The following is a 27,490-nucleotide window of genomic DNA, read 5'->3' on the forward strand; positions in this document are numbered from 1 at the left end:
CCAGGGCCCGCAAGCGGCGTCTATTGGTCAAGAGCAGGGACGTCGCCGCGCCACCTGACCAATTAGATTGCAGGCGTGCTCGCACGCCGTCCGCCGATTGGCTGAAAGTTTGACGTGCCGCACGCCTGCGGTATACATAATAACAACGCGGCGCCGGCGGCGGAATGTGACGGCGGAGCGACGTTCAGCGGAATGGTGGACAGCGTGTATCGGACACGGTCTCTCGGCGTGGCTGCGGTCGGTCTGCCCGACCAGTACGCCGACGGCAAGGCCGCCAAGGTGTGGCAGCTGTACATCGGCGACACGCGGCGCCGGACAGAAGAGTACAGGAGCTGGCTGGTGGCGCTGCTCAGGAAACACGGCTGCCGGCGGGTCCTGGACGTCGCCTGCGGAACAGGGTATGTGTCCCGAGTCCCCTGGTTCCGTCCGCGGGGCTGTGCGCGCTTGCCACGACGCGGTTTCCGGCAGCTCGGCTTCATCGCGCCACGTGGTTCCGAGTGGGAGCGTCTGCCATGTTCGAACAGAGCAGGAGCAGCTTCGCCTTCGGGAGGGATGTCGCGTTTTCACCTCAGATCGGAAGTAAAGGGGACTTTTAGAAGCCTGATTATTTACTGTGAAAGGTGGCGGATGTTGTTCGACCGATGGGCGGCGCCCCAGTCCACTATATCGGAACTAGAACACGGACTGAACATTATACTGACAGTATATAAGTATTTATTTATGCAAAAGGTTACACTATCTAAATAATTCTAATCTTTGTGTACTACAAAGCCACTCGATGCTTATGCTGGCAGAGTATTTCAATGTCATCTGAACCGCATATTATTTAAAAAAAAAAAAAAGACAGCCACGCCCCTAATAACCAAATCTTCGTCCACACCCATCTATCTATCTATCTATCTATCTATCTATCTATCACTGTTTAAATCATATGTTTGTCATGGTGTAGATTCAGATTTCTCTGTTCTGCTGGGACATATATATCATATAATAATAATAAAAAAAAAATTATGCTAATCCTGTAGCCACCAATCCAGCGCATTTTATCAAATTTCAAAATTGATTCTGCAATAGGTTTATTGGATCATAAGCGCTAATTCATTCAGTTTTTTATGCTGTGATATTGCCAATTTGTTGTAGTCCCTGTGGGAATTTGGGTTCTGAAAGTATGTGAGATGTCCCTGTGTCTCCCTTTTGAAACATGTCACATATTTTCTATTGAGGTCTGGGTGGTGAACGGGTCATGTCAGCACGTGTGTTATTGGGTTATTGTAAGGTTGGGTGGTTCATTTTAGGGGGATGTATGGATCTTTATGGTGCTAAACACCCTCCATAATGATGTTCCATGATGTATTCATTGCTTTTTATATCCCTTATGTGTGATGTTTAACAATAAATTAAAATCTTTTTTTTTTTTTTTTTTTTTTACCCAAAAAATTTGGTGCTCTTCTGTAAATTCATGTATGGCTGTGTGGGTCAGCTATGTTCATTCATGTTTTGCTACTCTGGGCAGCTATAAACCGTACCAAAAATGATTGCTCAAAGATCTTCCAGTGGTTTGATATGACGTTTTCATGCTCTGGCCAAAACTAATTATAACTCTTTTTGGCTTCTGCTTTCCAGTCATGTGTAGCAGCTGTTGACTGAGTAATGTTTTGCACTCAACCTAAATGCACAGTCAGCATAAGCTGAGGTTGTTGCCCTGCAGCAGTCTTTTCCAGCCATGTCTGGAGAACCCATGCCATTTGCTGCCACTGGAAAGATAACATTCCAGACTTGGATTTTTTCCTACTACCACCACTGCCTTTTTTTTTTTTTTTTTGCCGGATTGGTTCTACTACTGGAAAATGTCATTAAGCATGACTAAATTAAAATATAATTTCCACTATTTTCTCAAATAATTCAGTTGGTCTATTATGTGAAAGTGTGTAACAAATAATACTTTTCTAACCTGTGTACCTGGCAACTTGTAGGGCCATCTATTAATGTGTGTGTATTTCTTTTAAGAAGTGCTGAAACATATTTGGAATGAAATCAGACTTTAATAAAATGTCATTTTCATTCGTTATATTTTATATAACACCTGTTAATATTTTATCAGTTTGTTGTTGAAATGGTATTATTTAGATGCTAAATATTAATTTGTAATTCTTCTTTGTACAGGGTGGACTCGATCATGTTGGTGGAAGAGGGATTCAGAATGGTCAGTGTGGATGCCAGTGACAAAATGCTCAAATATGCCCTGAAGGAGAGGTGGGAAAGAAGAAAAGAGCCGGCGTTCGACCAATGGGGTATGAGGTTCAGTTGGGTCCTCTAGGTGTAAAGATTGAGTTTATTTTTTGTAACGGTTGGGTTGATCCTCACATTTTAACAGTTATTGAAGAGGCCAACTGGCTCACGTTAGCTGAAGATGTGCCAAAGCCAGACAAAGGGTTTGATGCAGTCATCTGCCTGGGGAACTCATTTGCTCATTTACCAGACTTCAAAGGTGAGATGTACGTTGTGTGAAATCTGAAATCTGGTTCTGACCTTTAATTGCTCACACTACTGAACCTGTGTGAACAGCAGCAGATGCAAAGATACATTATTTCCTGGAATCCCAGTATTGTGGAATTATGAAAGGCCTAAATGCAATCCGCATGCGATGCAACTGGAATATGTGCAGGTCACGTTGAGATCACACTGGGATCTGATCACTTGGTCTGAGTTTGTTAAGCAATGTGTACACCAAGAACATGGAAATTAAATTGGAGTTGGGGGCAGTGGTGGTCTGGCAGGTAAGGAAGAGGACCCATAATCGGAACCACCATGGTGCCACTGAGGTCTCTCTGAGTAAGGCACCGTCCCCAAACGCTGCTCCTGGGCGCCTGTCATGGCTGCCCACTAAAAAAGCAGAGGACACATTTTGTTCTGGCACCGTGTGCTGCGCTGCAGTGTATTACAATGACAATCACTTCACTTTCAGGTGCACAAAAAGGTATAGATCCATTCTACATCAATTCCCCCTAATTCGATCTGAATGCAACGTCCGAACTAGCGTCCACATCACAAGCTGAATCTTTGATGACCCACAGGGGACCAAAGTGACCAGAAGATGGCTCTTCACAACATTGCCAGTATGGTGAAGCCAGGGGGGATTCTGATAATCGACCACCGGAACTATGACTACATCCTGGAGACTGGCCGAGCTCCTCAGGGGAAGAACATCTACTACCAGGTAGTCATTTTTGGTGCATGTCATTAATGTTCATTTTAAGAATTAAGAACATCTGTGCGGCTGTATAATTAGTAGAATAAGCTTTTTAAAAAAAAAAAACAGCTACGTTTTACGAATGCAAACGGGGTCAGATGAGTGATTCTGATTCCTTTCAGAGTGACCTGAAGCAGGACATTTCCACCTCTGTTTTGTGGGTGAACAACAAGCCCCATATGATAACTCTGGACTATACCCTAGAGGTTCCTCAGCCTGAGGGGGATAAAAAGGAGCCAGAGACCAGGTATGGGAGCAGGGGGGGTATTCTATACTGTCTACTAACCAAGCCAATCAGGTTTAATGCTACTTCCTGTAGTCATTTACACACAGAGAAAGAAATAATAAAGTCAGTGTGACATCTAGTGTGACATTCAACAAAGGAGTGATGATGTTGGTTGCCAGGTCTCATCAGTTTCTTTGGATTAACAGCACTTTGTTTAATGGAATTTTTTAACTAGTATGACATTTTCTTTACTATGATTTACATTGGCACTAGCTGCAAAGATTTTGATTAGAATCTTCTCCTTCTGGCTACCTCTGTTGACACGGCGGCTGAATTTATCATTCTTCACATGTGCTACCTTGAAGCATGCAAGCATATATTCACAAAGTTGCAATGTCCCTGCTGTGAAAATTGGCTTGTTTTTGTGACTGTAACAGTTGGCTATTTATTTAAAGTCTAGCACCAAAAATGACACAAAGAATTACTAGTTTACTGCATTCACGGTAAAAACACAGTACACTCAAGTGGTGTAGCAAACAAAAAATGGTAAAGTGCCTGTTTGTGCATTTCTTCAGTTCACTAAGAAAATAAGTCAGTTCATTCTGTAATATCTGGTTCGATATGTTAACTCGGGAGCAGCCGGTAACAGATTTGGGTGTGCCCTGTTGCTTTTACAGTAAGTTCCGCTTGTCCTACTACCCCCACTGCCTGGAGAACTTCAAGGAGATGCTGAGAGAAGCCTTTTCTGGCCGGTGCGAAATGAACGTCTATGGTGACTTCCAGGCCTACAAACCGGGCCAGGCCCAGGTTCCATGCTACTTCATTCATGTAATGAGGAAGACGGCGTAAAGAGGAGAAGGGAAGAGGAAGGTGCTCTCTCTACTCATTTCCCTTCTTTCCCACTCTTTCGAGTTCAATTGTTCTAATCTTCAGTATTGGTGCTCATTTCCTGTTGGAAAGCTCCCGTGATTTTCTTGACACTGTACTGGGGCACCTCGTGTTGGTCTGAGCATGCACACTGCTGCTTGACGAGGCAGAGCCTTGACCTCATTTCACCCAGGGTTTGGCTTTCGGTTTGGAGCTGGTTGAATCCTTTGACTGCATTGCAAACTGGTTACTGTTATTATTTCAATGCTTTCTCTTTTACCCTTGTTTTTATGGTAATCTCTGTTGATAACGTTCTACTTGTGAATTACATTCCCTAAAATACAAATCCAGTGTGCAGTGCATTCTTACTCTCATTCTTACAGTTTTGCTGTTCTACATTATTAACCCCCCAATTGAAAATTAATGGAAAACTGAAACACTGAAACAATCAAGTTAAACCGATTTAACATGTTTCTTCAATCTAGCCATTTTATCCAAACATGTCATTGTGGGATGCACTGGGTGTGTCTGGTCTGTTGAAACTCCATTTTCATTCTCATTCACATTCAGATTCTTTCTGTGAGCGATTCAATTTGCACTTACTATTACATAATGTAAATGTTAATACGCAGTGTTCATACTGTTTCCAAAAACATAGTTTTCAACATGCCAGTGTGACCAACATTATGCCACGAAGTGTTTCTAGAAGTTTCTTGCTCAGGTTTAAGCGATATGATTTTATTGGTGAGCATTTTCAGCTGCTGCTGGACAGGTTTGACATCCGCTGTTTCCATGGTGTTAAGACGGGCTTGCACCAAAAGGCACTTGGCTTCCCTCTGTTGGGCAAAGGCACAAAAAAATGACAAATCGTGCTATAATAGCTCACTGCAGTGAATCAAGGTGTTCTTATTTCATTTTCTGGGGCAGTGCTGAAGGGTGTGACATTCTATTTGAATTAAATACAATTTATTGTGCTTGTCTTTTGAATGGATAAGCTCCTGAAAAGTGCAAAGTCCATATTTACCAAGACAAATGATTGACTGTGACCTGGACAGCAATGGTAAATGTTCTACAGGTTCTCAGACAATTTAATATTTTTCTGTATAACAATGGATGCAATTTTTAAGCCATCTGCATGTTCATCTTTGAATTCAGGAATACCAGGCGAACCTGTTCAAAGTGTATTTTTAATACAGGGAGGACTTCGTGTTCTGATTTGGATGAGAGATGAAGTATGTTTTATATAAGATGCTCTGGATATAGTCCACATTTTTTGTCTTGATAGTCCAGAAAAAATCAACCAGTTTCATATTATCTAAATTTTTGGAATTTTTTTGGTAAAAAAACAAAATTCTTAAAAAAAAAAAAAAAAATCTGTTAATGTTAATTCTGTTTCTGTGGCTTATTTCTAAGTTGTTTCACCACCAGCATGATGGGGAAACAATTGTGAAGTGAATCTCGCTGCAGCCTTGCAAATAGTGACTGGGATTAACAACGATTGATTGTAATGCCGACACCCTAACATCATTACGTTGCTGTAAATACTTAAAACACATTGGAGTGTTTGCACTGGCAGGTGATTGCCTTAATCTCTGTCCCTCTGTGTGACTAGTCTACAAAAATAATTAAATATAAGAGTTGTGTTCGTTGTGAATTTTGTTCTGAGAACAGCGTCAGATCTTATAGTTTTGTTCGTAATGGAATAACAGAATATTACGGATCAGGGGTCCTCATCAGGGGTCCTCATGCTCATGGGTTCAGTAATCCAGGGTTGAGGAACATCACAACAACTAGCAAAAAGTGAACTGGCTGACGGGCTCTGAGGACTGTGGACTAGAACAGAGAGTAAAGCAACTTGGGAATGTTATACAGTCAGTAGTTACAGGATCTGTCCCCCTGGAGCAGCGCAGGGACACGGTGGTAGTAATCAGAATATCTTTTAAGTCATTGTCACAAAATTAGGTGCAGTCCCTGAGCCGCGGAGGTGTGTGTGTGTGTATATAACTCCACATGTGTTCATTCATAGTTTTGATGCCTTCAGTGAGAATCTACCAATGTAAATGGTCATGTTTCAAAATTATTTAAAAATTAAAAGGTGAGCTAGAAATCATATTGCAAATGAAAGTGGGGTTTGAACCGGTGAATAACCATTATAATTTCATAAAATGCTTTTCTATCCTGGTCTCAAAGCTTTAATCTTTGAGATAAGGTGTCATGTTTGAATGCAAATCTGACCCTAAGAACTAACTATGTGAATCCAAATATTCTCAATTCTGATGGGGAAAATTCTGCAGATTCTCCAATAGATGGCGCCGTTGTACATATGTTAACTTTTTGATTGTTTTTGTCATTGATATTCACAGCAGAGCACAGCACAAGGTGCACACAATTACATGTCCTCTGTATTTAACCCATTGCCCCTGTAGATGCATTTCTTGTTTGTTTGCTTTACAATAGTTTTTCTTTTTAAAAATAGGAACACATTTATTTATTTATTTATGTTATTTTTTTTACAGAGGAAACACCAGGCTTAAATGTGCAGTAGAATTAATTTATTTTTCTTACATTTATTTTTGTGATATGTCTTTTTGGTCAGTATAACACCATGGTTTTACACTTAGGCTTACCCTCTTACCTGACAGACAAGAAATTTCTGAATGAATGCGCATTTCGAAAACACTTTTTATTTTTAAAGTAAGTGCATGAGCATGCAAATATACAGTCTGTTAACACAGTACACCAAACTATCTGTTAGAGTTCAGTGGTCCTCAGATTTTAGAAGAATAAATAACTTACCACACAACTTGCTGAATTAAATCCGTTCTGAAACCCATGTATAAACACGAATGCCTTGGTAACCAGTGCAATTATGCTTTTAAGCTACAAGCTCCTTTTTCATTGCTAAATATTTGCCCCTGACCCCTGCAAGACTACTGAAAAGTTATGGCAAAGAGTTTTGCAATTGGCAATTCTGTGTTCTCTTCAGAAGTTAGGCCCACCTTAATAAGGGCACAGTCACGTAAGATTCTCAGTTGAATTCTGACACCAAAGGAGCACAATGACACACTGTTAATAAATGGGGTTGCTCTTCATGCATTGCCATTTGGATCCAAAAAAAGTCAAACGTAACTTAATCATAACCAAACTCTTTCAAACTGCACTGAGGGTTCCAGCACCAGCCTGAAGGTTGCATTTTTTACAAACTGGCAGTTTAAAGCATGCATTGCTGTTGTAAAAGTCTAAAATGACCTATATGAATTGCAACTTTGCATAATGAATTGCCAATTGCAAAATGTTTTCAAATTGTATTCTGAAATTGCACATTGAACACACAATTGCACAATACTTTACTACTAAAATAAATAGGCCAAACGTCTTCTGTGACTGCTAACTTTCAATCAAACAAGTTTCTAAACATTCATGAATGTCGACATTTTGGGGAACATTTTCCTTCCGATTGTAACAATTTAGCTTTGGTGTTCATTCCACAATTAGGTTTCCACAATTCTTTATATAGCATGTAATATTTAGCTTGCTAAAATGATCAGGTTAGCTGAGAAAATAAACAGATTTTTTTTCCATTCTCCTTCATAAGTCTCAATACATACATTTTAGGTTTATTTTCTTCTCCCCAACAATGCAGAATGCATGCTGCAACATTATTACTCACCCATTTCATTTGTTTAATGAAGTCCTTGATCAAACAAACCACCATAAATCTTTTGAGACTATTATTATGCTGTGTGGCACTGAAGAAAGACAGAATCGGGCTGATAAATGAAATGGCTCATGCAGTTGTGTTGAAGGAATAATTGATGCGTTGTCTGCATGTGAATGACATAAGTAATACAAATTCCCAATTTTCAAGGATCAGCACAGGGCATGCTTACAAACCACTTTTACAACAGTAGCCACTGTAGATTATTACTGGGATACCACTGACTGTCTTCAGAGGTTCCATTCAGAACAGACACATTTCAAAAACCCATTAAGGCGCAGAGTTTACTTAAAATCAACAAACCTTTTCTTTTCTTCGGTTGCATCAATAACTGTTTTAAACAGTACAAAATAATCATAACTTCAAAACCAAATGTACTATAAAGGACACATAAAAACATCAAAGATTCATAAATATGCAACAGCCATATATAAAGCACAGCTCCTTGGCATAACGCAAGCTGTAGATTAAGCCATACAAATACCAGGCTTGCTTCAGTCTGCAGAATGGCGGAAAATTGTTGAAAGCACTGAGCACTTATATCACTGTCTATATATTTCAATATCAATACACGCTTACATGGATTAAAAATAAAAAAAAATGCCAGAACATAACAACATATTATCCTCTCAAGTACTGTGTAAATTAGAGAAGATCGATGGACTGTTTGTGCAAAAGGCTGAGGTATCCGTTTACCCCTCAAAATAAAAATGCAGCTCCTACTGACTCAATACAACGACCACGTAACTGAACAGCAATTTGAGTGGCGGCAGGCAGGAAGCGTTTACAGGGAGTCTCTGAGGTGCACTGTGGGGCTCAGAACTGGCTGGCGCTGCTGGGGTCGCACTGCAGCAGGCGTACGATGGAGGGGTCGCTCTTGGCACCTTTGATGAACTCCTCCAAAGACAGCCGCCCTGCAACGAGAGGTTTCCACAGTCAGAGCCAGAAAAGAAACTGCACTGTGTGATCAGATGGAATGTGCTACATGCAGTAAGAACGAATAAAATTATTACAAAAGCGCCTGAAGAGCACATAAACAAGGCTATTCATTAAGAAATCATCACTCTACAATAACAACCTGAAAGAGCAGCAAACCGGGTTCTGCAATAGAATTTCTTTTTTTAATTGTGAGTGAGTTTTATTGTTATACTGAATGTGAGTACATGTATGTTACGTAACGGATAAAATGAATCCTGCAAAAGCAACTTTGCATCAACTTGGCCGTCTTCACAATATGCATTAAAATACTTTTTATGGCTCATAAGGGATTATCCCTTGTAAACCTTAACTTCAGATATAATGTCCTACCTTTAAGATAACAAAATAAGTGATTGGTATAACCACATATTCCTAGATCCAATTAGAATTCCTAAAAATCTTGTAGGTGCTGATGAAGGTGCTGTATGATAACAACATAAATAACCATTTGACAACATAACCATGCAAAATAAATTAATGTTCCTCGGCTGTTAACATGTGTGTAGGTATGACTGACAAGACACATTGACAACATGAATATTAAATATTAAACTATAAATCACAAGGCAAAATCCACTTCAAAGTAAGAGTGCTTTTTTATGTGCAGAAAAAAGAATTCTCATTGCCTCCGCTGCCCATACCTGTATTTCAGTGCAAAGTTTAAAGTCTGGCCCCAAATTAATGATATGAGGAGAACTGTGAATTAAGACATTTAATTCCTATTGTAAAACCCAGGAGAGAAGACAGACCCTTTTACCGTCATTATTAGTGTCCATCTGTCTGAATATCTTATCAGTCCTCTTCTCTGGAGTGGACTCATCCTCTGGCATCTTCATCACAGAAGAAACCATCTTATAAATTGCCTGAGAAAAAAAGAGAAATAAGCAAAAGGAAAGAATGTTTGGCTGAAAATGTTCACAGAAGGGATAAGACATTCAACGAGTGCCTGCACATTAAATATACCTTAAAATATGCATTCATACATAAAGTATATCATCTGAATTTAACACTTAATTTTTCTCTACTTGGTCTATTACTCAATCGAAATTACATTGTTTAACCATGACATGAATAGCAAAACCAAAGCATAACCTCCTGATGTTTGGCTCCCCACCCTCGCCATCTAACAGAACTTTAGGTTGCTGTGGAAACCCTTTTACCGTTGCTTTCAGAGCATTTTCAGCAGCCATTTTAATCAGACGTGCACGTTACAATTGTGATTCCTCATGTCAGCGTGTTTATTGAACCTCCAGACAAAAGTCATTTTCCGTTCCTCGTAAATTATTCAACAAAGTCAGTGAAGGGGGGGTGAGCCTTCGGCTCATTGTCGGCAACAGGAACATGACAAACTGACGTTCATTACCCCTTCAGGAGCAGAGAGGCTGTGTCATTCGAAGGAAAGGCCATTTCCTTCTAACATCGATTATAGCTCATAAACCCAGAATAAGGACTGTCCTTTAATTTCACCTCACGCTAATTACGGCCAACTCGACACTGACTGCTGGCCTAGAAATGAGGAGGTCGGATTGCTTGCACCTAAACCCATCAATCTCTTTTAACATATAATTGTAGAGCAGACAGAAGGCCGTCTTTAAGGTGTAGCGTATGCCATGGAAAATAGTAGAGGGGCGGTTTAACTGCTGACCTGGACAATCTCCAGCATCTCGGCACGACTGATGTAGCCGTTCCCATCCAGGTCGTACATACTGAAGGCCCACTTCAACTTCTGCTCCAGCTTTCCACGTGACGTCACGCTCAGAGCAATTATGAACTCCCGGAAGTCGATGGTGCCATCGCCATTGGTGTCGAATGTGCGAAAGACATGTTCGGCAAACTTGGAGGCATCACCGTAGGGGAAGAAATTGGCGTAAATCTTTTTGAACTCCTCCACGGTAAGATGGCCGGTGGGGCAGTCCTTAAGGAAGCCCTTGTACCACTCCTGCAGCTCGTGGTCCGTGAACTCGGTGTTCTCCCGGAGGTCGTTCAGGACCTCTGGACGCAACTTGCTGTTCTGCTTGCCCATGATTGCCTCCGCACCCCTCACCTCCTCCCTTCTGCACCTTCACTCCAGTCCTGCCAGTCAGACCCTCAAAAGCTTAAAGCCACAAACCTTTCCACCTGTGAAAATAGTGACATAAGCTCAGTTCTCTGCATACATCAATTTCCATGAAGACACTGGAAAACAAAGGCAAGAAACTAAACACTAGCTTAGAATACTTTACTGAAACAAAATGTGGCTACTAATTATTTATCTGATTGCTTCTACTTCATTATCATTCAAACCAAGCTTTCTTCCCTTTGCCCTTCAAGCAGTGCAGAGGGAAAAGCACTTTAGATTTATGAGATGGGCCACATGTGGGTATTCCCAGTCATTACCAGAAACATTCATGTATCTAAATCCAGATTCAAAAAAGATGCCAGCATATTTTTTGTACAATTGAATGTTGCCAGATCATTTAAAAAAAAAAATCATCTAAATCAAACTAGTTTACCTCTTAAATGAGTTATGATTGGGAATATTATCCTTTCCATTTACAAAGTACAAAGCAATCATGGCTCCTTAAAAAATTCAATCAAGAGTTCTTGCACAATTATGCTTTTAACAGGCAGCCCCCTTTTCCGTGGAGATGTCATAGAATAAGGATTGCTTCCTGAAACCCCCAAAGCTCTTCAAACAGGTACTGTATGGTCACCATGGATACCAGCACTTGTTGGAAAATGTTGCCACGCATCAGAGAATTTGAGCGACAGATAAAGGAGGAGTCAGGTGCACTTAAGAGTCTTTTCTTCTTTTATTGAATACAGCCACTGAGAGAAGAGTGGACTCTTAAATACTTAATAAAACACTCTCAGGTCTATTACGGTACAAAACAATCAACTGTAGCACATGCTGTATATTAACTACAAGTGTTGGATAATTATAAGCAAAGAGGGGAGGGGGTACAATAACCTGATTTGGGGGAATTCTCAAGCAATCAAAGCAGTTCTCACACAAATGCACAATAACAACAATTCGACTGTGAACAACTGTGACCATCCACGGGGAACAGAAACTCCCACTGTCACCATACAGAACAGAGGGACAAGCCAAGACCTGACATGCTGGCACCACCATGTCCCCAGTGAGCCCACACACACACAATGACAAATTTATGTTTGACAAAAAATGACATTGTGATGAGTTGTGTAGATCTAATGACAAGACATAATATTTACATTTGTATATGAAAAATCTAATGATATAATATTTTACTTAAATAATAATGTATACTTTTAAGCAATGTTATAAGCACTGTTTTAGCATGGATTGTCATATTTCAGAAGACCAGAGATCCATACAATAAACCATAAAGCATTAAACCAACATTTACAAGTTATTTAATAGATCCGGTGAATATTTTATTATTGCAACATGACACATATGTGAACATCTTTTGATAAGTGGACCGATGTTCTGAGAAGTATCAGTTACCCACATCTTAAAATTGGCTGAAGAGGCTCCTTAAAGGAAGGGTTAATTCCGTGGCGCTTGTCTTTTGTTAATTCTCATGGAGTAGGAGAGACTCTAAATGGACTGCGGTGGGGAATAAAAATATGTTTACAAAAGATACAAGCATTATTAAATCCCCAATGTGCATTTAACCTTTAACACTGGAACTGTAGTTTGGCTGTGAATGCGCAACAGTGATGAGTGAAACCTTTCAGTAGTAAGAGACATTACTCTAAAATAATGTCCTTGCATTCACAACAAATTGCAATTCCTCTGAACAGATGGGGGCGCTACACCACTAGTCAAACATATAGCCAACTAGACTAGACATTTTATTTACCACAATCGGTATCGCGTTCCTTCCGATTTAGTTCTCTACCCTTTATCCTGACACGTAGCATATGAATGATTTGTACATACATGTTACTGGCGAGAAAAATGAGAGTGAACTGCAGTGCCCTCTTCAAACGAATTAGTCTGTATACATCTCAGCAAATATGGTGGTAATGGGTGTTAGTAGCCTAGTGGGTAACACACTCACCTATGAACCAGAAGACCCAGGTTCAAATCCCACTTTCTACCATTGTGTCCCTGAGCAAGACACTTATCCCTAAGTTGCTCCAGGGAGACTGTCCCTGTAACTACTGATTGTAAGTCGCTCTGGATAAGGGCGACTGATAAATGCTGTAATTGTAAATGTAAATATAAATTAAGACGTCACTACTGACATAAACACCTCTGATGCTACAGAATACAAAGTAAAGGTCTAGAGCATATGACCATTAAGTCTAGATTAATGTGGGCAATATGATGGAATTTGATGGCATGACTATTCAATTCCACAGGCACCAACCCTCTTTCCATAAACCAGTACTATAACATGTGAATAAGCTTGGGTGGCTTGGTAATTTTAGGTTGTAGCAGCTACAACATTCCAGGCTAATTTAAATACAAAATACATGTTTAAATTCAAAGCCTCATGATAATTATTGCAATGACATTTTTTATGACAGAGTCAAGTGTGATACGCCACAGCACATCACCCAGTGCACACAATGAAGTGTGACTCTGCATTTAACCCATCCTCTGGGGGACTGCTGCCCAGGGAGCAGTGTGTATAGACGGAACCTCAGTGGCACCTGAGGGATTCGAACAGACAGCCTTCTGATTATAGGTATGTCTTCTCGACCATTAGGTCATCCACTGCCCCAAAAACAAATGCAGGCACCACTGAGATTCGAACCCTGTTTAACTAGACAGGCACTTTAACTAAGCCACGGTGCCGAAGCCATGTGATGAGAAATCTCACTGCATCTGTTATGATGCCTGATTTAGATTAAATTAGATTAAAGACTTTATTGTCATATATTATCAAGTGTATGTGATTAATCTGGCTTCAGGATTAGGCCATCTGCCTCGTTATACACCTAAAATTGCCCAGGAGGTTCTGGGGGATCTTGATGTATGAGAAGTACAGAAGCTCAGTGACCTGCAATGAAGGAAGTGATAAAAAACGATACTGAGAAACAATACAAATGTGGCTTTATAAACACAGACGATCAATTTCTATGTTCATGCTGACAGCTTCTATCATATAGCAGATGTTGTGCCCTCTGAATCGTTCAAGATATGAATCAATTTCCTTAGCAATTCAGATAAAGGGTATTAACTGGAAAATAGCAGACCATATGCAATGGAAAATGAGCCTGGGGGTATATGGAAAATGTTCTTAAAAAAGTCGGAATTTCAACATGCTGGAGGCAAAATGTCAAAGTGCATGGGTAGCAACATGTATAAGGATGTGATGGCTGAAGCACAAGGTCCCAGAACATTCTATACTAGCTGTGGCCTCCTAGTGAAATGTTTGCTTAATTTGCATAAAAACTATATATACATGAAAGACATGTTTTAAGTAGTACAAAGGGCACCTTTAAAACACCAAGTCAGTTCCAAGAATTAGAATAAATATTATTATAAATGAATATCTGTGTCAGGTATGGTCTTTTGAATTCTTGAACTCAATATTTAAGGCAGGCAACAATACATGCTGTACTGTCATATTTGTTGCTTCATTCATGAGTAAAAGAAAAGATTAGCGAGGTATGCACTTTGAGCCATATCAAATTTACCAGCATTTGAATGCATCTGCAGACTCAAATTCAATTTAAGAATGCATCTGCTTAAGTTTTGTAAGCATGTGTGAATGAACAAATCAGGGGATGCAAAGTCCACACAGCTGTCATGCACTGTAATAAGTCAAAAGAATATATTTTAAAATCAAGTCCAATATATCCTATCCATTCGTTGGGCCTGTTGACTGCGCGCACCAATGGTAAAGCGTTACACTATCATCACAACAACAAAGCAAAGCAATGCTGCAAAGATGGCCTTAAACATGAATTTGCATTGAAATAATGAAACTATTTAAGAGAGTTACGTTGTTAGGATTGCATTGTCCATTTGTGGGGTGGGTGTGTATTTCCTCATCCTCTCTGTGTTTATTCCTGGTCTTGTGTTTCACTCTTCACTCTTTCTGAGCAAATACTAATATAGCAACTAATATATAAACTGAACAGCCAGCCTTTTCTGATTATGTTCCCATGGATATCTGCAGATTCTCAAAACGCCTTTCAACCTCATGCAACAAGTGGGTGGAAATTGACAGATGCTTGTTGAAAATATATTAAAACGTACCAAATATCTATAAAAATACAGCAAATATCTTGCATACAGGCATCCATGGTCATACACACAAATCATAATGTACTAACGGGTTTGCATGTTGCATGTTTGGCAGTGCCTGGAGGTGTAGTGAAAGTGATTATTATTATTGTGGTAAAAATGTACGTTGTTTTATTTGAGCTAACTCAGGAGACTGGATATGAGGTACAAGAAAGTGGCACATATCACTACATCACATTATCACAGTGGTAGCCTGGGGAAGTGGGTAAGGAAGTGGACCCATGGTTGTGGATTCAAATCCCGATCCACCAATGTGCCACTGAGGTGCCGTTTACCATGTTATCGTCCCCACACACTGCTCCCTCGTCATGTCTGCCCACTGCTCACCAAGGGTGACTGGTTAAATGCAGAAAACACATTTCGTTTAGTGCACCGTGTGTTGTGCTGCAGTGTTTAAAATGACAATCAGTTCATCCACTCATTCCAATAATTTTGGAATATTGATTTTTACTCGTATTAATGCATTACTTAAATCAATTTACTTTTACTTACACCACATGTCCATGACGCTCTCTCTCTTTTTCCTAAGTCACCTTGCTGAAACCCACAACCACTTTACAACAAGAGCGCACAGTTTTCATCGTATGTCTAGGGGGTCCGGCCCGTAACAAAAGAAAAGACAAAGACAAAAACCTACTAAGACGAAACTGAGAAATTTAACCAGTATTTTATTAACAAATGAATATATAAATAAAGAAGAAATACAGACGAAACGAATTACAACGAATAACGACAAACAAAACGGGAACCACTGCCCCTAGGGTAAGCGAAGGGGAAACCGGAAGTGATGCAATCGAAAAGGGGAACTGAGGCTCCTTTTATTCTGGCTGTCCACAGCAGGAACAGGTGGGCTCAACTTGCAATCACCAGGCATCCTGCAAACACAACACAAACACAGACCAGAAACACACCACACCCAACTCAAGACCCCAAGACCACAATTTTCTGTGTAGACACCTATACCTCACACCATGACCCCTTGTTGATGTTCAGTCACTTTTTTTCCCAAGTGACCCTGCTTGAACCAGTGACCACTTTTAGACAAACTCTCACGGCCACAATTTTCATCATAAACACCTATAACTTGCATTACCACTGTTGACATTAGCGTTTGCATTCAACCTATTTCTCTCCATTTAGGTCAAAATGTGCCTATGTGTCTGTATTTGTTAACAAATGACCCTGTTCTAGTTTAATCTATTCCTTGTTTCAGAGTGGTGTGCAGTACCCGTGTAAGATCCACCTCAATTTTCTCTTTTACTATGGTGAAACTTAATATTTATTCCCGATTCTTGTATTGTGTTGTAAATATTAAGATGTATTTGTTGCTATTTGTCACAGGTTAGCTGAGTAAAAGTTAGGATATGAATGTTTACATTGCTCCTGCTTCTCTACCATGAGTCCTGCCTAAAAAAAGCAATAAAAGCTAAAAACCACTCACATACAGCATGTGATGGAAAACTGGCTGCATATGGAAAATGTCCGCATCACAAATTGCTATGTAAATAAACAAGACAAATATACCAAACTGTTTAAGTACAATTTACTATTTACATGCTCGGAATCTCTTGGGAGCAGCGTTGATGCTTCTCATTATTTTATTCCGCATTTCCAGTGAAATACTGCCTTGAGCTGAGAATTTAGCAGAGGACACCAGGGTATTACATCAACAGGATGTGGAAAGTATGCACACCCAAAATATCTTTTCAGATTTTTAGGCAACAATAGACTACAGCTCTTCCTGGCATGGACTCTGGCTCTTTCGGAGTAGGAAAAGAGCAGAGATCACAATAGGACAGCAGGATGCACACGACCCTGAAACCCACAACAAAATGGACACACACAGCCACACGCACCAAAAAGTCAGTGAGATCTGCAGCAATTGAACTTGATCTAACTTGGCCAACAGCCCTCACCTTCACCACATTTCTAATCGTCACGCCTCAAACCAAAGCATGCGTTCACACACATTAAAAAAAAACAAATGAATACGTACACAAACAAACCCACAGATTTGCATGCCTATTCAGGCTGTTTGCATTTTTCCCCTATTGATGGGTCTCACTCAGCCACAGGCATGCCGTATCACTTCATATCCACAAACATCCCCACCTGTGATGTGCAGGGCCTGAAACTGAACAGTGGACGCTTCACCCCTCTACATGATGTACAGCTAATCTTTGTAAGCGTTGTAATAATCAACCTTTCTGTAATAACTGATCGCTGTGTGTGAGAGAAGATAAATGAGGGCATTTGAGTTCTAGGTTCCCTTGGTAGGGGTCAATGATGATTAAATATGGTTCCACTGTAACTTTACAACATTTACATACAGCTTAGGTGGCAGGTGTAAAATTTGGCTTAGTCATGCCCAACCAATGTGCACAGAGAGGCCAAGTGAACTCTTATCCTATTATTACAATGAATGTCCCTGTTCAAATATGAAAAAGCAGGCCCATGTCCTGTTTTTACAGAGAGAAAAGTCATAATGGATCATTGAAAAAACATTTCTTGAAACAATTCAAACTGAATATAATTGAAGCAAAAATGGGCTAGATTATGTAAGGTCTGCTACTGTATATGGCAAAAAATAAAAATTAAATTGCATATAGGTGTTCAATTTATTGAACATTGATAACCAATCTGTACACCATTACATGTAATTATGTGATACATATTTTTAAAATGTACCAATTTTTCAAGTTGGCCTGATAATATTTGTGGTTCCAAAATCACATTTATCATTTACAACATTTATCAGACGCCCTTATTCAGAGCGACTTACAATAGTTCATAGGCAAGTGTGCTACCCACTAGGCTCCTACCACCCAATATCATACGATAATTCTTTGATACGGGTGTTAGTAGCCTAGTGGGTAACACACTCGCCTATGAACCAGAAGACCCAGATTCAAATCCCACTTACTACCATTGTGTCCCTGAGCAAGACACTTAACCCTAAGTTGCTCCAGGGGGACTGTCCCTGTAACTACTGATTGTAAGTCTCTCTGGTTAAGGGCGTCTGATAAATGCTGTAAATGTAAATGTAATGATAATAAGAGCAATATGCATTTTGATTAATAAGTGAAGAATGCAGCATAGCACAGCACACAGTGCACATCACTTTGTGAGCAGTAGGCAGCCATGAAAGGCGCCCGGGGAGCAGTGTGTTGGGACCCTAGTGGGACCTTGACTGTTTGGGATTTGAACCTGAAAACTTTCAGTTACGAATCCTCTTTTTTACCAGGTAGGCAACCGCTGCCTCTTCATTTTATACATATCATTTTATATTATATGTACCTAGAAAGACAGATAATTCAACGAATGGGAAAACGTCTTATTCAATGCACGATGGGTATAAAAAAGTTTTGACTTTAAGATGCTCTTTCCATATTTTCCTGGATTAAGTTTTAATATGCTTTAATGCCAGATGAACAGGAAATGGGCAAATGTCTTTCATGGTGTGAGCCAACTTTCTCTGAGGACATCTGAACACACTTCAAGTTTTCTCATCTCTAAGGAACATCTTTTTTCCTTCAGCCATTTCCTTGTAGTGTGGGACTTCTAAACATCTAAAAATAACGTTATCTGAACGTGGCACTGTGGCTCTCATCTCAAAAGATACATACTGTAGGAGCGGACACTCACTCCCACAAGGCCAAGGAAGAGTGTGAGCGTTAGAGATGGCAAGAAAAATACAAAGAGAGGGGGAAGTGTAAGTTTATGTGGGAATGGCAGAAGATAACGTGCCGAGCAAATCTAGAAAATACACAACTTTGAAGTAAAAGCTCAGGCGTACTGCACATACACTGTATCTAAATAAAAAGATGCCTTGGTTATTAATATTACTTGTTTAATTATAACTTCCTGTAGTAGCAGTAGCTTGTTATTTGCTTTATATTGCTTATCATTACCTGTAACTGAAATTCATATATTTTTGTAAGATTAGAATGAGCCTCTTCCAAAGAGGCATGTTTCTAAAGACGCCCAGAACCAACAAATCCTCTAGTGAGCATGTTTTGCGTATTATATTGAAACCTGACAGCGACTAATGCACGTTTGGAAACCGAGCAGTGCAGGTGGGGTGACCTTAATATCTCACAATCATTTTCCACACTTATTAACTGCTGAGATGGTTAAGATTATTAAAGCAAAAACAAATGACAGTGGCTGGTTCTACGGTCACTTGCAACAGCACAGAGCTATTCGACAAGCGCCTTGCTGTCTTCTGACCAATTCTCCATGCTCACCCTGTGGTGGCACAACGGCACACACTAGCGTTCTTCCCACACACATGCTGTTGCTACCACAGAGGAGAAACCCAAGCTGTCACCTCCTCGGTCTCGCTGCTGTGGTCGGTTTTTCAGCCAGAGCCTGATAGCTTCCCCAGACGATCTTCAATTACCCTAGGTGAGACGTACAGCACCATGATGAACAGTTACTCCTGCAGCTCATCTAGACATGGTATTCAAACCCACTTTGACAGCTGAAAATAATATATGCGCCGTATTCAACTTCATGCCATTCGCTTGGCAACATAATTAGCAATTGTAATGCATAGTTTTTACACAAAATTCCTTCAAATTATGAGTCTGTTGATTGAGTTGTTTTATTATCACACTGGGTCACATTCAACATAACTATGATGCTTTTACAGTTTTAATAATAATCAAAAATTTGTATAATCAAAGATTTTGTAATCCCAGTTTCAGTTCATATCACCCTACAATGGATACAACGGTCCCTAGTTATCCCCACTGAAAGTTGAATATCGAATAATTTCTCCATGATCAATCCCTAGCAGCAGGACTCGACTGTGTGATATATTGCCGAGCATATGCACATCAAAGATGAAAGGAAAGTCTTGCACGCCGTCATATGTTGTCTTCGTACCATCTGGATGCGTGTCTGTATGCGGCGACTGCGCCATGGCAGCACGAGTGAGAAAGCGGCGCAGGCACATAAGTTAGGAATTAACACTGAGAAAGGACCTCTAGCATGGCCACTGTTGCTCATCACTAATGTATGCAATTAGCATAATCACTCAAGCAGGCCAACTCACAATGGCCAGCAGTGCAACAGGATCTGTGGCCAGAGGAAAAAAAGCAAAGGACACAGGAGCCACCTGATCCCTCCCTCCGGCACATGAGGGCACTAGGCATGAATGGGAGAGGGAATGTACAGAACCCTGCACATAGGGAATGACTTCAGACCCCCATTGTCTGAGGGTCACCTTAGAAGGTACGAGCTCACAAAAGCAAGCTAGTAAGTAAGTAAATAAATAAATGAAAATAATACACATGTCTAGAACATTTTAAGAGCAAACAGAAGATCTATTTTTCTGCTTGCCAGCCAGGATATTCAAATCAGATTTTCACTGTGCTCCACAGTGATTACAGTATTATGTATTCAAGGTAAATTACAGGAGGATAAGCAACAATTGCAAAGTCCCTCTACCGTGTACTAATGCAATGTTATATATTCATTTTTAATATATTGTTCAGTATTCTATACCATGAATGAAACTGCATTCATTTCAGCACGTGAACATTCAAGAAAAACACGGTCCACAACAGACTATTCTGAAGTGAAAGTGAAGTGAAATGAAGACAAAAAAAATTTATATTTCCCCTGTATAAATATACAGTGCTCAATCATCAGGAATGCTGGATCTGATGATCTGGTGATCAGTCAGAATCCCTCAGTTAGTCCACAGTCAAGAGTTACAGGCTTTATTGGACATCCACTGATCAATTTACAAATCATTGGGAAAAGTGGTTACCCAGTTTTTTGAAAAACCTAAATCAGTTGACAGACAAATGCAATCCAAAATGATTGAGCAGGATAACTGTTAAATAAGTGAAAGTGAAGTGATTGTCATTTTAAACACTGCAGCACAGCACATGGTGCACACAACGAAATGTGTTTGCTGCATTTAACCAATCACCTTGGTGAGCACTGGGCAGCAATGAAAGGTGACTTGCGAGCAGTGTGTGTGTGTGTGTGTGTGTGTGTGTGTGTGTGTGTGTGTGTGTGTACGCTTCACTGACTGAACACGAGTAAAGGATTCACTTTGTCATGCATTGTTCTGTGATCAAAGTAGCAGCTTAGTTGAGAGACTATTGTTTGAGAGTACAAGTGAAATTATCTGAAGAGTGAATGAATAAAATGAATATAACTTCTGCTAAGATGCTGGATGTTGGAGACGAGCCACCACAGGTGATCAGTCAGAATCAGTCCACAGTTTGAGTTACAGGTTTTATTGAATTGTGATATTCACAGTATCACACTGAAAATTTCCCACTTGTGGGACTAATAAAGGATCATCTTATCTTATCTTGATTAGGTGTGTAGCACTTTGTGTTTTATGAAGCACCATAACAGTGACACAAATGAACATTAATGCAACAAAGCTTCATAAACAGAAGTTCAGATAATTAAACATGAATACTGGGCAATTTTTACATAACCAGGACAGCGTCACTCATGTTGCGTGGCACACCAACGCTGATTTACATTGTCGTCTTGTCGTCTGTGAAGAGAGCATTGTTGGTCGAAACTCTCCTCTGCACCGGGGGGAGGAACTTCATGCCGGTGCTCTTAATCCCAGGGGAGCATTATGCCAGGCGAATGTGTATTAAAAGCAATGTGCAGTGAGATGTAATGTGTTTTTAAGCACTACATTTACAATGCTACGATTAGCGATTAGTAAATGCTACAATGGCTGCCATGAGCAGTGAAAGATTTCCAAATTTTGGATGTTCAATTCCCATTTTCAATAATAATAATAATAATAATAATAATAATAAAAGAAATATCCCTGCCCCAGGCACAGATCTTACTACCACAACATCATTATTTTAACCTCTGCCTCATGGTGCCTCAGAAAGAGTGTCTTTAGCATGAAGCAGATGAAATTTGCTTGTGTTAAAAGACACTGAGTTTAAGCTAATCTCCTTTTTAAAAACCATCTCTACAAGCACAGAGTAAACAGAGTAAATGGATGTTTAAGGAAACTGTGAGACTGGAAAGGGGGAAGCCTCGGAGTTTCCTACAGTGTCCCGCAATCAACACCAATTCAGCAGTAAGCACCCTGTTTCCTCGCAGGGGAAGCGTTCTTTCCATAAATGACAAGGTGGGAGCCACTGGACGGGAAATGTGGCGCCACACTGCATCTCATTCAAGTGTTTATATATGAGATGGAACAGTGTGTGTGTCTGTTTCTATTTTTCCAGATACTATTTTCTCCATCTCATCCATCTCCACTAAACAGCCGTGCCTTCGGTACCTGTGATTGGCTGAGGGCAACATGGCATCACATCTAATGGTATACATCATATAATAAATACATAAATCAACAACCAAGATGGAGGGTAATCTGCACCCCTCCTTGACAGTCTCCATGGTTATTTGCACTCTTATAAAAGGAGAATTAAAAGGGGCTAAAACAAACAAAAAATCATCACGTTATGTGAAATTTACCAGTCAGAAATGCACAATTAAAAGTAGAAAAATGTTAAAATAGCACAATGCACAGAGGGTAGCAAATAATTGAGACATGGTTGTTACGCTTGTTATTTCTTCTTTGTTAAACTGAAGGGTTGGATTCGTTGAGATAAGGGTTCATTAATGAACCACCATTTCCATATGGTGTGCTTCACATTTTTACGAGAAGGAAGTACGGCTGAGGCACACTACAGCTCTGTCACTGTTTAAAACATTCTGTTAAATGAGCAGAACATTTCATGCAATGTGACAAGTTAGATGATCTCTTAGCTCTTAATCAAAATGACGTACAATCATTCATTACAAACACAATTCATTAATTATTGTAGTAATAGGGGAATCAAACTTGCAACTTTGTGGCTACCTGGTTCATTGGAATATACATTGCATATTATATGACTACAAACTTACCTTTCAGAAATAAAACAATGAATTAAAGTTTTTTTTCTACAGTAACCTAATGAGTCAAGACACAATATAACATCTAATTAGAATTCATAACTTTCATAAACATGAGAGGTCAAGGGCATGAGACTGACCAGTCAGCTCACGTCTGCCTTGCAGCTTGGATTTTGACATTTTAGTTCTGGCCATGTAGACCTGTTAAACATTAATGAGTTCAAAGAAAGATATCGGGTTTTTTTTCCCCTCAACATTCCATTTTCCCTCACCACTGAGTGATAACAGTAGGTCATGCCAAAAGTGAAGCTTTCAGAGCCTGAAGTTTCAGGCTCCACAAAGACCACCACAAAGTCCCAGGTTCAAACCTCCCACTTACTACCACCGTGTCCCCGAGCAAGATACTTAACCCTGAGTGTCTCCAGGGGGACTGTCCCTGAAACTACTGACTGTAAGTCGCTCTAGATAAGGGAGTCTGATAAATGTAAGGTATATCCACTCTCCACAAAACAGTCTCTCTGTAGTCACTGACTTTTTTTGTTTTACATTATCTGGAAATTATAGTATCAGTTTCATGGCAATCGCCTTAAATCGGTTTTAAACGTTGGTTAAAAAAAACAAATCAATGACAGCCTATAATCTAGGAGTGTGCAATACTGGCAAACTATTACATTTCCATATTTTCTGTGACTTTAACAATAACTAGTTGACTTTTTCAGGATGGGTCGAAATCAGCCAAAGACCATCCCAGTATGAACGTTTCTTCAAATGTGGCCCAAAAAGAAAACCAGAACGTCACTGCTGCCTCAAATAAAATATCAGCAGAAAACGTTTATGCTTTATTGAAATTGCCTGTAGGGTTCTCTGGGTAACCCTGCAATTATACATGGCGGCCACGAAAGAGCATCTGCAGCTAACAGTGGGGACACCAGCCAAGGGACGAAACATCTGTGAAAGGTTGCATCCAGCTGATGACCATCCAGCTGCCCAAACTGGATAGTCAGACAGATTACATGAAACTACAGGTGTTTTAAAGTCACATTTATATAAAAATATGGGAAATCCAAAATTGACCAGGCACTCTCACGGGTTCCAGTGTATAAAAAAAGTGCTAAAATATTTCAAGTTGAAGGTCAACATACACATTTAACAGAGCAATAGTCCTTGGGGTTATCTTATACTATGGCTTTCTCCAGGTTTACTTGACCGATGGTCTCTGGCTCCTTCAAAATCTCCCCATCTGTGCTCATCTCGTCTCTTTATAATGAAGGGACAGTGTCTGTTCCTCCATCTGGGTCTCAGCCATCTGAGCCATCTTCAACATCTGAGTGTCTCTAATTCTTCTCTTTACACTCAAAGCATATTGTAAAATAAAAAGCCTTAGTGCACTTTTTTAATATTTAGTTTATCCTGATAGTTTTGGTAATCACCATCACCATAACTAACAGATAATTCTGCATTTCACACAACTGAGAATTTTTCTGAGACTCTTATTCTTTTTCCTTCATCTATTTTTAGTTGAAGTTATGAAACCCCAGGAAATCACCAGCAAGCACAACAGCTCATCATAAAGCCACTCAAGTGACAATGTTCCAGGAAATGGCCAAATTCTGACTTGAGGAAAGGGGCCAGAGAATTTCTGGGTACCTACAGAGAATTTTCTTGCATATCACATTTTCACATGAAGCAAGTGTGTAAATTAAAATAATGAATTTGTATTGGTATTTCTATGTTATTTTTAATAACATTTTAGTAATTAGTGTTTCCATCACATTATGTTGTTACTGTCATGGTCATGATATGTTGACAGATCTACTTTAGAATATTGTGTTTTTTTATGGTATATTGCTGTTACATCTGATAAATACACTCGTTATACACTAGTCCACATAGAAGCTTTTGCATTTTCAACTTTCACTTATAGGTGTGTTCTGCTGCTACCGATTCATCACTCTGGCTAAATGAGCTCTTGTTTGATGAGTTATTCCACTCTGAAGGTCTGGCAGTTTACATTTTATATATATTATTATTATTATTACATCACCTGCCAGTGTCACCCAATTAATATTTCATAGCCATCTCAGAGAAAGAAAAAAAGTCCCATAAACCACAAAAGAGAGAGAGAGAGAGAGAGAAACAATGTTCCATACAAAGGCCCTAAAACAAAGCCCGATTAATACTTCCAGTGCACCAAAACCATGAAAAGGTCATTTGATGAATCCTTCCTGCCTTTCACCCTGTCGCGATTATGTAAAAAAAAAAAAGGCGAGACGGCGCAGTGCATTGCCTTGCAGGAGGTGCTGCCCAATCGAATACTTCTCCAAGGTAACGTGGGCTTTGCTTTGAGAACATCTACAGTAGATATCACCGCACTCTGGAAGAAAATAAACCCAATCAATGTCAAATCAATCCACATCTCAAAGGAGATTCAACTATACATTTGCATTAAATGTAAATGTAGCCGCCGTAGCAAATGGGAACACACAATCAACTGTCATCATGTGTGTGAAAGAACCTGAGCCAATAATTTCTAAATCACCTACAAACTATCACACATTCATTTATCACCCCAGAAAACAGAACTGCACTTAAGGTTTCTTTAGAGCACAGTTGATTCCCTAATGCATGAAAAGTAAGATGTTTGGGACGACCAGAACCCTTTCTAGAACTGGTCGTCTGGCCGAACTGAGCTGTTGGGGAAGAAGAGTCTTGGTGAGAGAGGTAAAAAAGAACTCAAAGATCACTGTGGATGAGCTCCAGAGATGCAGTTGGGAGATGGGAGAATGTTGTAAAAAGTCAACCATCACTGCAGCCCTCCATCAGTCGGGGCGTTATGGCAGAGTGGTTCGACTGAAGCCTCTCCTCACATGGAGTTTGCTAAAAAAACACAAGAAGGACTCCAAGATGGTGAGACATTAAATTATCTGATCTGATGATACCAAGATAGACTTTTTAGCCTTAATTGTAAGGGTTATGTGTGGAGAAAACCAGGCACTGCTCATCACCTGTCCAATACAGTCCCAACCGTGAAGCATGGTGGTGGCAACCTAAGCACACAGCTATAATGTAGAAGGAGTGCAATAAAACCAAGACGAAAAAATTTAAAATTGAACTATGAGATGTAGCATCACAGGCAAACGCCATAAATGTTGTACAGCTCTCGTATCAAAACTGGCTTGAGCCATCTGAGAATTGTGAAATGTCAAACTGAAGCCTGGTAGCCATCGTTGTCACAGATGACATTCCCAGCACTTCTGTATTAAATGAAATGCGCCCTAGTGAGCGAACACTGATGGACCTCAGCCTGTTAAATGAGAAAAAAGATGTATGGCAATGTTATGGAAGAGGACAAATGGACCTAAAATCACTCTATGGACAAGGTAAATCGAGATGGTTATCAAGACCATGCGATGGAAAAAAATATTACTTATGTTTTAAAGGGTAAACAGGACGTCTTTTTATGGAATTATTCCAAAATATACGGCTGTCTGAAGGGATTGAGGATAACTGAGTATATGGAACAACTAGTCTGCATTGGTGTTGACTGATACCAACGGGGTGAAGTGTGTTTGTTGTGTTTTGTTCACTAACTATTTATTTCTTAGTCTTTATCTTCTACTGTCTTTATTATACATGTTAATTTGTAAAAACAATAAAGATATTTTGCACAAAAAAAAAAACTTTAAAAATGAAGTGCGCCTTTCACGTCCCTTTGTAAAGTGTTTCCGAATCGACTCTGTACTCAAAGCGGCTTTAAATGAAATAATAACTTGACATTTACAAAATGTGTTGAGTGATGCTAGCCAGTGAACGTCTCCACACACGACAAATGGCCAACTGGTTAAAAGTGGACGCACAAAGTGGAGTGAAACGAAGTCAGAACTAGCCAAATGAAAGGAAAAAATCCATTAAAAAACGCTTCACTCACAACGACTGCAAAGCAGCTGCCTCCAGTGATGCTGCCGCGCCGCCGCGGAGTCCGTGTCCACCTACAGCCCGCTGTCCTCAGGCGCACGATGCCCCGGACATTCCAGGAAGTACCGCACAAAATAGCGGTTACGAACTTCCTGAAGAAGTTTTTAAAACAAAAAAGAAAAAAGAAAGTAAAACTCGAACTCAGTCCATTTTAAATCGTCTGCCAGGGAGGATTTAACTTCGAACTCGTCCGGGGGTGTCCTTCCACTTCACACGCCCACCCTGCGAAGGAGACGGCCAGTCACGGAAAAGTCGGCTCGCCTCGCTCCGTTCCGTGTCGAGCTGCTCGGCGCACGGACGATTCCACTCCGCTTTCCGGAGGGGTGCGACGCGTTCGTTCAC

At 40.0% G+C, this 27,490-nt stretch overlaps 2 protein-coding genes across 3 annotated transcripts; one reads left to right on the forward strand and one right to left on the reverse strand.

The window, feature by feature from the left end:
• The first annotated feature begins 113 nt into the window (after positions 1-113).
• On the forward strand, positions 114-25,437 carry LOC114797470 (glycine N-methyltransferase-like). 2 transcript variants are annotated; one of them, XM_028992482.1, is made up of 7 exons: positions 114-398; positions 2,164-2,291; positions 2,375-2,488; positions 3,075-3,217; positions 3,373-3,497; positions 4,154-4,346; positions 24,692-25,437. In XM_028992482.1, exons 1-6 carry the CDS (start codon positions 193-195, stop codon positions 4,323-4,325), a joined length of 888 nt encoding a protein of 295 aa, XP_028848315.1. In that variant the 5' UTR covers positions 114-192; the 3' UTR covers positions 4,326-4,346; positions 24,692-25,437. The 2 variants fall into 2 exon arrangements, with proteins under 2 accessions (XP_028848315.1, XP_028848301.1); XM_028992468.1 differs by lacking the exon at positions 24,692-25,437 and having other exon boundaries at positions 4,154-4,689.
• LOC114797861 (hippocalcin-like protein 1) lies at positions 7,426-27,420 on the reverse strand. The gene is made up of 4 exons (XM_028993129.1): positions 27,102-27,420; positions 10,685-11,157; positions 9,797-9,902; positions 7,426-8,975 (listed from the first exon to the last, which is right to left on the reverse strand). Exons 2-4 carry the CDS (start codon positions 11,060-11,062, stop codon positions 8,878-8,880), a joined length of 582 nt encoding a protein of 193 aa, XP_028848962.1. The 5' UTR covers positions 11,063-11,157; positions 27,102-27,420; the 3' UTR covers positions 7,426-8,877.
• Positions 27,421-27,490: the final 70 nt, after the last annotated feature.

This window comes from Denticeps clupeoides, chromosome 1 (assembly GCF_900700375.1).
Source record: "Denticeps clupeoides chromosome 1, fDenClu1.1, whole genome shotgun sequence".
In the NCBI taxonomy this organism is placed as follows: Eukaryota; Metazoa; Chordata; class Actinopteri; order Clupeiformes; family Denticipitidae; genus Denticeps; species Denticeps clupeoides.